Genomic DNA, 14,269 nt, shown 5'->3' with positions numbered 1-14,269 from the left:
GAGATAATTTTTTTAAGCCTAATTAATCTGTCATTAGCACATATTTACTGTAGCACCACGTTGTCAAATCATGAACTAATTAGGCTTAAAATATTTATCTCATAAATTAATCGCAAGTTGTGTAATTAGTTTCGTAATTAGTCTATATTTAATACTATATGCATATAAACATTCGATGTGACAGGAATTTTAGTAACCAAACAGGGCCAAATCTGGGCTGTACCCAAGTGCAGCGGATGTGTAAAAGAAGTTCTGGTGTACATTTCTAGAACCAGGAGAAGCCAATGTCAATGGCAAGCAATCTGGGCCGTAGCCAAATGCTGCAGATGTGTAAAGAAGTTCTGTTTTTAACTGGTGTACATTTCTAGAACCAGGAGAAGCCACTGTCAGTTCTGAACTCAAACTGAGTTATGGCAAGCAATCTCACTATTTTACAAACACATGTTACTATTTTTTTTTAATCCAAGCCATAGTAAAACCATCTAATAAATTACTCTGACTACTAAAATTTCAGAGATTGACCCTTCAAGTGTTAAGATGACTCAGCATTCTTAATGGCACATGGGGCTAAGAGGGAGCTTAGGAACCCCTAAAAAGGGTCCCTCTTCTATGCTATACCCTGATTCCATGGAAATCATGGTTTGGTAGACATGAAACTCGGCGGATTAACAGGTCAAAGCCTACAGGGTACAGACTAGTGAATTACAAACAGGACAAACTTTTTTGACTTGTATGCCATGCAGCAAATCAAACAACCGCAAATTGAGGAAAAAATTGACATAGGTGACAGTGATAGCCTGATAGGTTTCAATAGTTTAGGCGCCACATGGAACCATCAGTTTTAGATATGAGATGATAATAGAGAGAACTACAGGGCTAGGTCACCTCTACAGTGAGTGCCTGCATTCATACTTTGATAGAGCAATTCTTGCCTGCCATTTAGAGCTTAGGCTATGGCTATCAAATAGCTACAGTAGCTATCGTACAACATGTCCATTACCATAGTGATACAATGGATCATCTAGCTATATTAACGACTAGGTTATTTCTGACCAACAGGGCTTGAGAGAAGATCATAGGAACCGAAATGACTCGTGGATGGCAATCCTGTGGTGCTGAATTGCTAGTTTTGGTTCAGATTCCAGTCTTCATCTCAAGTCTCAGTAGTCCAGAGGCACCACAGGTGCAATGCTGCCGGTGAGGTTCTGCATGTCGTGGCTTGCAGAATAGTCATCGCAGACACTGCTCTGCAGCATCCTCGCTCCAGGTGTAGACAGGTCGCCTCTGCCGCGGACCATCTGCTGCACATCTTGTGGCGAGAGGATCTTTATGCACCATACGCTATTCACAAACTCCCTGGAAAAACATGGGGTCCAACGATGATCACGCTGAATGAAAGTTCAGACCAAATAAATGTGTATACGCAAAAGGAAGTTCTGCATGCATATACTGCCACGGGTCGTCGCCGACGAGAAGAATATCATTTTCCCGGTCAACGAATACAAGCTGCCAGCCTGATCTTACAGGGTCCTCCAATTGGCCTTCAAGACCAAATAACCGCTCGAGCTCGCTACGTAACTCGTAGTAGCTGCTGAATCTGGTGATATCGAGCGATCTCCCGAGGGACCCTGATTTGTAAACCTAGTGGTGGAACAAAAAGGGAATAGAAGGCGTCAAAAGGATGTGATGCAGTTACCAACTTGAAGAACTTGAAGATCGCTCGACAAATAAAGAACTTGAAGATTTAATTGATTGCTGTGTGAACCACCAACCCAACAACTCAACAAAATGGACCTTTTTACCTCCACAAAATAAAGTGCTCTTGCAGTTACCAACTTGGCAACTTCACATGCCCTTTGATGAATTTAAAGGAATATACAGCATAAGTAGGAACACATACCTTCACGAAGGTTCCACCTTGTGATGGGTTTACACCACAAACATCGTCAAGAGAATTGAAGGTTCCTGATTCACCCAAACAACTGGAAGTTGCTATGGAGTTTTCAGGTAGCAAATTCATATCCCCATATCTCAACGAAGCTATGGTTGTCGCATCAGTTCCACTGCCAACACCACCACTCCTGACGGTTGACAAGCCATCATGGATTGCAAATGATGATGAAAGCAGGTGACTCTGAGCATTTGTACCACAAGCCTGGGCACTAGAACCGTCTCTTGCTGACAGTGGCGGCAAGGTGCCAGAAACGTGAGATACATTACTCTGGTGATTCACTTTCTCAAGCTTGTGCTGTACAGGTTGGAGCTCATGACTAGCAAGAGATTCCACAGCCAACCTCTTTGAAGGCCATCCCTCTGATGCCATTAATTGGCCACTTCTTGGGAGATTAAGAAGGTTGGAGAATTCTTGGCTTGAAAAGTTGTGGAAACTGTTGTGCAGATGCAGATCTGGACCATTGTTTCCATCAAAGATGTTCTGTTGGTAGAACGATGACCCAGAAAGCAAAGAAGATTGTGATTGACAAGCAGATCCAGACTCGGACACACCAGAAGCTACATTAGCAATATCATGACAACTAGCTGAGAGCTGCTGTTGCATTTCCTGATGCGATTGTTGCTGCAGAACTTGTGTCTGCTGCTGCTGCTGCTGCGGTGGTGGTGGTGGCTCCTGCTGCTTTTGCAGCTGCAGCTGCTGCAGCTGATTTTGAAGGAACCCAGAGTCGCTTGCATTCTGACCATAACCTTGCTGCACAGCTTGCAGGGGTGACTGCTGAGATTGGAACTGCATCTGCTGTAGAACAGGATTTCCATACAAAGGATCTAATCCGCCATTCAAATTTTGAGTTTGTTGGACTGGCAGGAGAGATGTCTGCTTCAAATGATCTCCAGCTCTAATTTCTTCCAGTGCGGCAGCAGCCATCTGCTGGTAAGTATCTGGCTTCAGACCCAACAATGGATAATCTATTCTTGGCTGAAGCCATGGTGATGCTCCAAATCCCTGGAAGTTCAATGACTGAGCCCCTCTGTTTCCATCTCGAAGCCACATGAGAGAAGAATAACGAGCGAACTCATCGCTCCTCCCACCTGCATATACAAAGAGAAATTGGTTTGAGTATAAACTGAAATGAACCATTACCATGAATACTGGGTGTTCTGGTCAACAGTTAGCCTACCATTGAACATAGGTAGTCCTGAAGCCCACGGACGCTTTAGCCTTAATGGAAAGGCAGTTGGGTACATCGGAAAGGTCGTCAGTGGCTCAATCTCCCAGAGTGAAACTCTTGGCTGTTTATAACCAGCTGTAGACTCATCCCAACCAACCTAAGTATCAATAACCCAAAGGGAAAGAAACCATCATTACGAAGCAAAAATGTTCTCACAAAGGGTACATAGAGCATGCAACAACAGATGGCTTTGAAAATTGAATAATTAAAATTTAACCAAACAAGATATCGACAATTGTTTTGTAAATTGTAACCATATAACAGTTTTAAAGAATTCACCTTCACAGAACGCCAGTGTGAGTTTGGCCAGCGCTCTGAGTCCAGATTGCTTATGCCTGTTATCGTACCCATATATCTGAAAGAAGAGACAACCGTAAGATGCGCATAGTTTTCATGCTGTGTACACTTTACAAGTTTCAACTCACCGTCTAACACTTGATTCCTCTGTCTCAAAAAGCATCCGAAACCGCATTCCAACAGACACACGCGTGTGGTAAACAGCTTTCACATACTTAACCAGTGGAATGACAAACTCAGAAGGGCTAGCCCTGACAAAGGATGACCATGTTACTTAAGTGCAGAAACAAGGTAAGTATAATATAGTATAATCATAGTATACATACCGGGGGTTGTAGAAAATAGTGAAACGACTGTTTGTGGCTGCAGCATGAGCTGCTGCAGCAAGAAGACCAATGTGCATGCTATCGCTTGATAGCACAGAAGAGGGCATTACAGTCTGTGGACGATTTGCACGACGAATTCCCAAGAGAAGTTGGTTATTATCATTCCTGGTGAAAAGAAAAACAAAAAGGACTTGCCGTGTCAGCAACCTCAGAAGCTTTAACAAAACTAGAATAAAGTTCAGTTTAAAATTAAAAGCAGAAAATACCAGATAAATATGATAGAATCCCCTGCTACTAGTCTTTTCGCGCTTACAAAAACACTCCAACCAGTCGTCAGTAGATGCCTTTTTGGCTGACCTGCACAATACATGCAAGGGCCAAAGCATCACATTAAGATACAAAAAGAACAACCAAGACATCCCAGAATATAATTTGATGTATCAATAACTTCACTAGACATCCAGAGGTAAAGAAATATTATCAATACAACATTTTCCAGACTAACTTAACTACCTAAGCAAAATCAGAGTAAAGTATTCAGGCAGAAAGAAACAGACAGTTGATATATGTAGGTAGTGAAAGCCGCTCATGCACAATTAACATTTTTTCGTCCTTCCTTATTGATAGCTAAAGTTCCATTCCACTTGTTCAATAATCGAACAGCATCATTTCTCCATTTGCTACCATAATTTAAGTACATACCACGAAAAATGTGGCGAAATTTCCATTCATTATCATGCAGATCTCTTGCAACCAGCTCTTGCACTGGAGGCTGTTGTGAAAAATCCTGCAGATAATTGAATGCATTAGTTTTTTTCAAGGAAAGAACACATAACCATTTCTTATAAATCTATCAAACTTAAAGAAACTAAATTTTCAGCTGAAATCTTAAAAAAACAAACCAATGGGGGGAAGACTTTCTCAGCTGATCGGCGCGGAACCGAGAATCCACCATGGGTACTCGTATCACTTGCAGTCAACGTCTTGCAGAAGTAATTAGTTGGCTGCTTGCTACCAGCACCCAATTCGATTGGAAGAAAAGATTCCTTTTGTTCTTCCTGTACATGGAATCACTTGTTGAATGTACAGGCATCGTAATACCATTTGAAAGAACCTTTCATGAGAATCCAGGTTACAAGCAAAGAGCTAAGTGGTGATTGGTAAAATACCGGGCTCAATGGTTGCAGTGTCATCTGGGCATAAACCTCTTCCGTCTCCGCATCAGCCTGTGTTAACAAAGAAATAATTTCATAATGCTTCTTAAAAGACTAGATGATGGTCCACTAAGCTCGAACTCACATGCATTGTGACATTATGAAGCTGGCAGATTAACTGTGGAGGTAGATTTGGGTAGTTTGGGATCTGAGCATCAACTTCTTTATTAGTTGATGCAGCAACCTGCATGAAAATAAAAACAAACAAAAGAACCTCTTAAGTCTTAAGCACTAAGGCACGAGAGCAAGTGATTATCTACAACTGATTTCATAATACTGTACAAAGCTATACTGACTCAAAAAGTGACTTCAAGTGATAACAATCTTTGAACAAATTTGATTATTTGAATACAAGATATCTTTATGTATATAGTTAGGCAAAGTAATTTTTCAGTTGAATCTTCAGAAGTGTTATGTTTAGTCGATCCATTTGATATATACAATCAAAAGAATCAGAAAGGTAGCAGCTCAAGTGATTCTTTTTATTCCTCATTTGCAGACCTGATAGTCTTAGTCAACAATCTCGGCCATATCTAGTTTATTCAAAGATACTGCTGAGTGACCGACCTGCTCACTATGGCCCTGAGGAAAGTAGACGACCCGGCTCCCAACCACAGGCAGGGACACAAGGGGCCCTGCGCATGCATGCCATAGCTCTGAGTTCAGACACCTTTGTTCCCCTGCAAAATGCCAAACACACATGAGTGGAACAGGAAGCCACCAGAAAGCAGAGTTCATGTGAAGCTACTATTCGTACTTGGCTACAGACAGGAGGAGGTTCAGTGAATATCAATAATACTACAACATGTGAACCATGAGTGAAGCCGAGCAATGCATGAACCTTTTCTTTTGTGCAAATCAGTGAAGAATCTGAATGAATGTAATCATGCATATACAAGAGCAAGCCAGTTTTGCTTATTTGTTTGGAAACATCAATGCACAATGACAGCATTGCATAATCCACTAAACCATGCAGAGAGCAACACAAATTGAGAAGTTCTGAAATGAATCGATGCCGAAATTGTGATATGAGATATACCGTCACTTTCAGGCGATGGCTCCGACATCTTGGGCGGGGAGAGGTTCATCTCCCACCACCAGTACGACCTTGGACAAGAACACCAAGGTGCGGCCGGCGAGAATGACCGACTGCGGGAGCTGCTCCTCCTTAGCACCTCACCATGCTCCCAGCAGCAATGCCAGCCTGCTTCCCTACCGCTCCAGAGCAACCTTTCCTCTGCTGCTGCTGCTGCTGCTGCAGCCGCCTCCCCCTTCCCACGCAGCAGCAGCCAAATCCGCTTGAAGAACCGGCTACCCGAACCCCGGACTATCGCGGCAAACGCGCGCCATCGCCCACCTCATCGCCCGGAATCCTCAGCTGCGCACCCTCGCCAGGCAACACCTCAAAGCTCCAACCTTTCCCCAAAAAACCGAAGAAAAGCGCCGAAATGAGCACGGCCTGATCCAAGAAGCTGGGTTTTGGGCAACCGACGGAGCAAACGCGCGGAGAAACCGAGGCGGGACGCCGGAGCTGCTCATCAGATCAAGGAGCAGCTAGAAAACCCCACCACCTTCACGAACACAGGCCAGGCGCTCGCAGAACCAAGACCCGCCGCGGCGACTCACCAGAACCGCCTCAAATCCCCCATTGCACGCGCGGCGCGCTCACGCGTCCTAAACCCCCCGCCTCAGGCAGCGCCGGCGGCGCCGCCGAGAGTCCCCCTCGGCGCAAGCACGGGAACCCGCCGCCGAGCTCAGGGAACCTCGGGCCGCGTCGGTAGCGCGCGGTCACGCCCGGCTCCGAGCACCGGGTGGCCTCCCATTCGACGCCGGCGGCCGAATCGGGCAGCGCGACTACCGTGTGGGAAGCGGAGGAAGAGGCAGGAGGCGCCTGAGTGGGGCCTGACGGGGAACCCTAGGGGGGGCCTAGGCCGCCATGGCTGGATCGAGGGGAGTGGAGGGGAGTGGAGTGGCGTGGTGCGGTGCTCCTTGCTTTCTTTCCCCTTTCTTTTCTCTTTTGGTTTATGGGGAAGCCAAGAATGGCAAAGAGAGCTCCTCGGAGACAGTAAAAAAATATCTCAAAAGATTTATTTCTTCCCCTTTATACCCTTTTTGTTGATTAAAAAAGGATTAAAAAAATCTGTATCGTGGCTTTGAAGGTTTACAGTGAACGAACAGTGTTCTCTGACAGCACATCAAAAATTTCAACCATGACTTTTTTAAGCGAAGCGAAAAAGACCTTTGAAGTTTTGACGGGCTCCTCTAAGAAGTAAACAAAGGTGCATGTGGATTATTTTGGAGAAAGTGTTGCAAGTGGATGCTTTGATACGCCTTGCGTACACGTCGTGATCATCTTTCGCGTAGTTTTATATGTGGTTTTTGTACGTCACGATAATGGTGCAAGCCTTAAATAAGTGAGTACCAATGCACTCATAAGAGGAACAAACGACCAAAATATTAAAATACGGTTTAGTATTACGGCATTAGTCCCAAAAGTAATACTCTTTTCGTCCCTGAATAAATTAATTTCTAAAATTATTTTAAGCTAAATCTTTCTAAGTTTGATAACATTTCTAAAAAAATTGCACCCGGATTTATGAAACCAAATTAGTATTATTGTATACAATATGTGTCTATTTGATATCATATATATTCATATCCGTTTATATAATAAATTCATTCAAATATAAAAGTGATGATTTACAAAACTGATTTATTTAGGAACGGAAGGAGTTTAGAGTACAACTTTATGAGTACTTAGTTTAAATACTATAAGCAATATCAATATTTATAAAAAATCTAACAATGTTTATTAGTATCATAAATATTTAGAATTATTTTATATAAATCTTGTTAATTTTGGATAGTTTACTGAGACATTGTTTTAGTAAATATAGAATACATGACATCGATAGTTGATATATTATTGATCTACCATTATTGTGTGACCCTTGAAAATTGATATTATTCGACAGTGTTAAGCAAGCAATGACAAAAAAGGTTTTGGCAATAGTTATTGTTAAACCATATGTTATATTAACATTGTTTGAGAGGTGCTCTCCGCGCTTGCCACGCAGTTTATATTAACATTGTTGATGCTACCATTAACGTGTGAGCACTCAAAAACTGACGTTATTAAGCATTGTCGCTGCTACCATTATTGTGTGAGCGCTCGAACTAACATTATTCGATGGTGTTAAGCAAGCAATGACAACAAAAAAGTTTAGGCGATGACTATCACTGAACCGTAGGTTATATAAGCATTGTTTGTTAGCAAATATTATAGTTCAATAGCAAATCCACGTTGGTGAGGATTAGACATGGACGAGTATAATTTTTAGTTTTTTAGTTCTTTTAAAGAAAATATTACGCATTTGGACCTCTCAACAAACATATCCCTCTTAGCATTGTTGCAAATTTTAGTCACGTTTCTATGTGTACATGTATTCTCTTTTTAGAATTAAAAAGGAATGGTTGTATGTGAGGGGTAGTGAAGATTTTTAGTACTATTTCTATTGTGGTATTAATCCGTGTCAGTATTTGTAATGGACATTTGATATAATGACATATTTGGCCTCTTGTATTCAGTCAATAAAAATATTTTGTCAATTTACAGATGTAACAATTTTTTCTATGCATGTGGTATATATGGACAAAATAGTGGCACTGCATCATGTTGACGAAGTCAAGAAGAATGTGAACAATGGTGTGTTTTTTTTGTGTGTGGTGCCAAATAAATTGACATCATAGTGTTGCCATTCGACACCACAACCTATAGCGTCATCCTTTTGCTACGAGACCTACAATTGTCTTAAGTCATAATAAATTTATTTGAAGACATAAATGCTAGTATTATTTACTATAAACTTGGCTAAACCTGAGCTAGTTTGACTGACACGGTTCCCATAATCGCATTCTTTTGTGGATGGATGGAGTAGCGCCAAAGTAGATGGTGTCGTGAGCCCGCGCCATGCTGGCAGCAAAAGGCTCTAGATGATATGGCACCATGCGATATACCTAAAATGCCATTTTCTTTGGCGTTGGGCTAAGGGTTTATTCTTACAATCTTTGTGTGCCCAAGGTTCCATGTGTAAAATAAGTTGTAAACAGGGCAAAAAAATAGCTTTTAGACCAAAGAAGAACATAAAAAGCACACGAAGATATCCTTTTTAAGAACTTTGGTCGAGTAATAACTCTACTCCAACAACTTGTTTCTCGGAATTTAAACAATACAATATGTGTCTAGGGCCCTCTAGCTAAGCAATGTAATTGTGTTTACAATCATGCATTACATAGCTATTTATATCCTATAAATTACATAGCTATTACATCAATGTAATTGTATCTTTATCCCTGACTCTATATAGGCCTATCCGAGGACGACTTGCGATTTGCCTAGAGTCCACACTATCTACAACATGTTCGTTTAGCTATGGCTTGTCGTAAACGATCGTAAATTTCCAGCCGAAACAGTATTTTTCTCTCACACAAACCAGCCAGCAGTACTTCTTCACGAACCAGCAACGATACGAACCAGCCAACCGAACAGGCTGCTAGTTTCTTGAGGCTTCCACACATGATAGTCTACACAACCAAGCTCTGGCCTTACCCTATTATTATGTGGTTTTGCCATTGTCAAACATATAAAAGTTTGTTTTAGATGGAATCATTGAGCGTTAAGCTTTTCCACCGAACAAATTAAGATGAGGTTAGTCAAGAGTAACTTGTACTTTCTCCTCGATAACACACGTGGCAAAGCGTATTCATTCCTGCACGGACCGTTTCGAAACTTGCTCGAATCGCACGCTAGTTTACGCTGTCTCAGATTAAAACTGCACGGGCCAACACAATCCATCTGCCACAAGGAGGAGAGAGTGCGCCGTGCAAAGGGCAGCACCGCCTTTTTTTTTTTTTTGCCCTCCCCGTCTCGTGGCAGACTGGCAGTAGTACGAGGATTCGTCGTCCGTTGAGCCAATAGCCCGTGGACACACCCGTGCGCCGCGTGCGGATGATCCGGGCCGTCCGAGTCGAGACGGACGGCCGAGCTCGGCCCTCCCGGTGACAACTCGGGAGCGGGCCGGCGTGTCGCGTGGGATGGCCGCCTGTTACGGCCTTGGGGGCCTACGGTGCAGTGCACCAGCCACGCTCCACGGACTACGGCCACGCAGCCGAAACCGAGCAGTGGCGCGCCGTGTTCTTTTTTACAGGGGAGGGAAAAGAAAAGTTTTGTGCACCACGTGACAAAATGTATCCGAAGTTGTGGACTGGTGGTCCCGTACCCCGCACGTGCTGCGACAGGGAGTCCACGCGCAAGACGAAGACCCGACGGAGCACGGACGCAGGACCACCACCCCGGGGGGGCCGATTACCCGCACGCAGAGGCCACCGACCGGAGCCCCGAGGCACGCCCGCTTCCGTAGAGAAGTTACCGTGCTCCGTGCGGGCGCGCGGCCTGCGCCGTTGGTGGCGCTGCCTGCGTTGCGCCGTAGCGACGGGACGGGACGGGGCTGCAGTGCGCTGCTGGTGGACTAGTCTAGTCGGCGGTGCCGTGCCGACACGACGGGACCTGACGCCTGCCTGCCGGTGCACATGCGCCAGCAGGAGCATGCACCCAGTGGCCGTGGCCGCCGGCCGCCGTGCGGTGCGGTTGCTACTCGTACTGCCCAGTACTACTCCGCAGACCAGTACCCAGTGCCCAGTCACGTTGGCAGGTTCGTTTCGTCGCGGGCTTATAAGGAAGTACCGTTGATTGATTTACGTGAAAAAAAAAAATACTGTTCGATCGTTTACGACGAGCTACGGCCAAATGAACAGGAGTGGCTGAGCAGTCTGCACGCACGCGTGCCGGCCTGTGACTGGACCTGACACGGGAAGACGCCGGTGACGTGTCGGTCGGCCAGGGGAGGAGCGCGGGCGGGGGACGTGGGGTCTCCTCGCCTCTCGCTTCTGCCTTGTGGAGTGGAGTGGACTGGGACTGGGAGGGCCTCATGTTGTGCTGGGCCGGCCGGCCCAGGTACAGTACGTACTAATACGTTCGCTAGCACCCACGTACACGTACTGTATACTAGCACGTCGTCCCCTCGGCCCTCGCTGCCTCCGCGGTCCGCGCCCCTGCGCTGACTGACGGCCGGGCTATTTGGCCCTTGTTTCACCCTAACTTCCAAAAAGTTGCTACAGTATCTGTCACATCGAATGTTTGTGATCCGTGCATGAAGCATTAAATGTAGACGAAAAGAAAAACTAATTGCACAGTTTAATAGAAAATTACGAGACGAATATTTTAAACCAAAATCTAAATTCCTACGACTAAACACAGCCTTGGTATGGCGCCGTATCGGCAGCGACGATCTCGTCCATCTTCTGGCAGCGGTCGTCCGGGGCCCACCGTACTCCATAATTTAAGCTTACGTTTGACTAGACAAGAAGCACGGCGCCACTTACTAATTCATGGGATGTATCAATGATAAGCCTCGCATAAAATAATTGTCATCTGGTTTAGAAGTGGTTAAATGGTCGTATATGAGCCGATGAGGACGTCCTCATCGGCGGCTGTCATGCGGCTTTTGAAGAGGCGCGTGGCCAGATCTCTAGTTGGCGATGGAAATGGAGTTAAGCTGTGGCGGCGGACACGAGCGCACGCGAGACGAGCTTCAGTGCTAGCGCGGGCAGGACGAGCAATCTTCGGCAGGGGGAGGGGGGCGCCAGCCAACGTGGACTGGGCTAGTCACTAGTGTGCCGTGATAGGAATGGGAGAAGAAAACAACAGAGGAGAAGAAAAATAAAAGAAGGCAAGAAAAAAAAAGAGAGGCTAACATGTCCTAAGTGTAAGAGACAGACAAAAATAAATAATGATGTGAGAAATAATTACAAGCCAGACAAGACGGGAGCCTTGAATTAGGTGGTGTTCGGATCCCGTGACTAAAATTTAGGAGGTGTGTCGAGAGGATGTTGCATGGGGTGTTCGGATACTAATAAAAAAACAAATTACATAATCCGTCCGTACTCCACGAGACGAATTTTTTAAGCCTAATTAACCCGTCATTAGCACATGTTTACTGTAGCACCGCATTATCAAATCATGAAATAATTAGGCTTAAAAGATTCGTCTCGTAAATTAGTCGCAAACTATGCAATTAGTTTCGTAATTAGTCTATATTTAATACTCCATACAAGTGTCCAAACATTCGATGGGACAGCGACTAAAATTTAGGAGGAGCAACTAAACACCACCTTATCAGGGTGTGTTTAGTTCGCGAAATGAAAATTTTTGGATGTCACATCGGATATTTCGGGGATGTCGGAAGAGGTTTTTGGATACTAATAAAAAAAACTAATTACATAGCTCGTCTGGAAACTGCGAGACGAATTTATTAAGCCTAATTAATCCATCATTAGCGCATGTTAGTACTGTAGCACTTATGGCTAATCATGGACGAATTAGTCTTAAAATATTCGTCTCGCGATTTCCAACCAAACTGTACAATTAGTTTTTTTTATTTATATTTAATATTCTATGCATATGCCGTAAGATTCATGCTTGCGTATCATCGTTATAGCCACATCAGGTCACAAATGATGGTGGCCACGGAAATCGAAGGTGTTGTTTGGTTTATTACAAAGCTGCGGCGGTCACGGCCCCGGCCCTCGTAGTTCATTTTCCTATTCAACTTTAGGCATAAGTTCTCCACCACAAACTTGGGCGGCGCCGTAGCTGGGAACCAAACAGGCTCTCAAAGATGAATTGTTATGTTTAGATCTCTATTGATGTAAAATAAGTATGTTAAATAAATATAGGCTAGCTGCGAATAATATCATCCTAAGTATTTTGTGGCTATTTTAAATGGGTGCAGTAAATACTATTCATTCCATTCTAAATTATAAGACGTTTTGACTTTTCTAGATTCATAACTTTTGCTAAATTTCTTTGCTACAAACATTGGCGGCGTCACAACCTGTTGTGGTTACCAACGGTTAGGAACCAAACAGGCTCTAAAAGATGAGATGTTGTGTTTAGATCTCTATTAAAGTAAAATAGGCATTGTTAAAAAAATATAGGCTAGTAGCTATTTGTAATAATTAGCCGTCTGAAAAGTATCGTCCTAAATTTTTAGTGACTATTTAAAATGGACGTAGTAAATACTACTCACTTTATTTTAAATTATAGGATGTTTTGAGTTTTCCATATTCATAACGTTCTGCTACATATCTAGATAGATATATCATATCTAGATAATAAAAACTATGAATCTAGAAAATGCTAAAACATCTTATAATTTAGAATGAGGAAGGTGATAATTCACAAGATAAAGTAAAAATGCGTGATATATGTGAGATGTACCCTTCAGAACCATTATTATTACACTTCTCCTATATTTCAGGTGCCTGAATTTTAAGATGATTTTAGGCAACACTCTTATACTACCGATTAGTACAAGTAAATTGTCACTTTGTGATTTGTTTTTGCCCTTGTCTGGCTACAGAAATAATCATAAATTGTTAATGTCAAATTGTCTTTGTGCCAACACATTTCAAATTTTGTCAGGTTTATGATTTTGTCTAACGAATTTTTTTTTATTCTCAGAACAAAAAAATTACAGATTATGTCTACAGAAAATGCAACGAACTAAAACTACATATTTATAAGATTATGTCTACAGAAATTACAACGAACTAAAACTACATATTTAGTATTAAATATATGCAATAACCGCCATCGAAAAGAAAACTAAAATTTAGTCACATCAAGTTTAGCAAACCCCTTATTATTATCTTAATATTGAATACAACAAAAAGTATCTCTAGGCAAGTACTGTACTACTTTACGACTCCATTGCAAAAGTAGAACCCAATTTAAGTCAAGTAAACAGTAAACGCTTCATCTAATCTAACTCCAAATCTTTGCAAGGAACTAAACGTACACGGTACACCTGAAAGGAGTAAGGGCGTGTTTGGGACTGCTCCGCTCCACGTTTTTCAGCTCTGCTCTATGTTTTTTAGCCAAACGGTTTTAGCTCCACGCACTCTGCTCCAGGAAAAAGGGTGGAGTTGTGAGAGCACCTAAAGAGGTACTCCACAAACTCCAATTTTTTGTGGAGCTGCTCCACGGTGGAGTTTGTGGAGCAGAGTTTGTGGAGCAGTCCCAAACACCCCCTAACGGTAACCCACCTGCGCCTGTGAGACACGGTTTTAATTAACCGCCACGTCAGCAACAACGCCCTAGCTGGCGATCGTTATCGCTAAACCACCAACC

General features: G+C 43.4%; 1 protein-coding gene across 2 annotated transcripts; it reads right to left on the bottom strand.

The window, feature by feature from the left end:
* Nucleotides 1-814: 814 nt before the first annotated feature.
* Nucleotides 815-7,044, bottom strand: LOC136505914 (auxin response factor 25-like). Of its 2 annotated transcripts, none has more exons than XM_066501040.1 (14): nt 6,059-7,044; nt 5,587-5,699; nt 5,105-5,203; nt 4,975-5,031; nt 4,708-4,863; nt 4,508-4,592; nt 4,072-4,162; nt 3,806-3,970; nt 3,608-3,730; nt 3,462-3,537; nt 3,132-3,279; nt 1,901-3,042; nt 1,445-1,641; nt 815-1,356 (listed from the first exon to the last, which is right to left on the bottom strand). In XM_066501040.1, the coding sequence occupies exons 1-14, from the start codon at nt 6,105-6,107 to the stop codon at nt 1,161-1,163; spliced, it is 2,697 nt and encodes an 898-aa protein (XP_066357137.1). In that variant the 5' UTR covers nt 6,108-7,044; the 3' UTR covers nt 815-1,160. The 2 variants fall into 2 exon arrangements, with proteins under 2 accessions (XP_066357137.1, XP_066357138.1); XM_066501041.1 differs by having other exon boundaries at nt 1,451-1,641.
* Between the last annotated feature and the right edge of the window lie 7,225 nt (nt 7,045-14,269).

The sequence above is a fragment of the Miscanthus floridulus genome, chromosome 14, assembly GCF_019320115.1.
Source record: "Miscanthus floridulus cultivar M001 chromosome 14, ASM1932011v1, whole genome shotgun sequence".
Lineage (NCBI taxonomy): Eukaryota > Viridiplantae > Streptophyta > Magnoliopsida > Poales > Poaceae > Miscanthus > Miscanthus floridulus.
Note: the sequence above shows the minus strand (reverse complement) of the source record. Positions and strands in the feature narration are given on the sequence as shown.

Bases quoted from the DNA above. Each gene is read 5' to 3' on its own strand.
- LOC136505914 (XM_066501040.1), bottom strand. From the start codon at position 6,107: ATGAACCTCTCCCCGCCCAAGATGTCGGAGCCATCGCCTGAAAGTGAC. The intron at 4,864-4,974 runs GTATTTTACCAA...TTCCATGTACAG, and splicing joins CACTGCAACCATTGAGCCCG to GAAGAACAAAAGGAATCTTT. The intron at 3,280-3,461 runs GTGAATTCTTTA...ATTGATACTTAG, and splicing joins CACACTGGCGTTCTGTGAAG to GTTGGTTGGGATGAGTCTAC.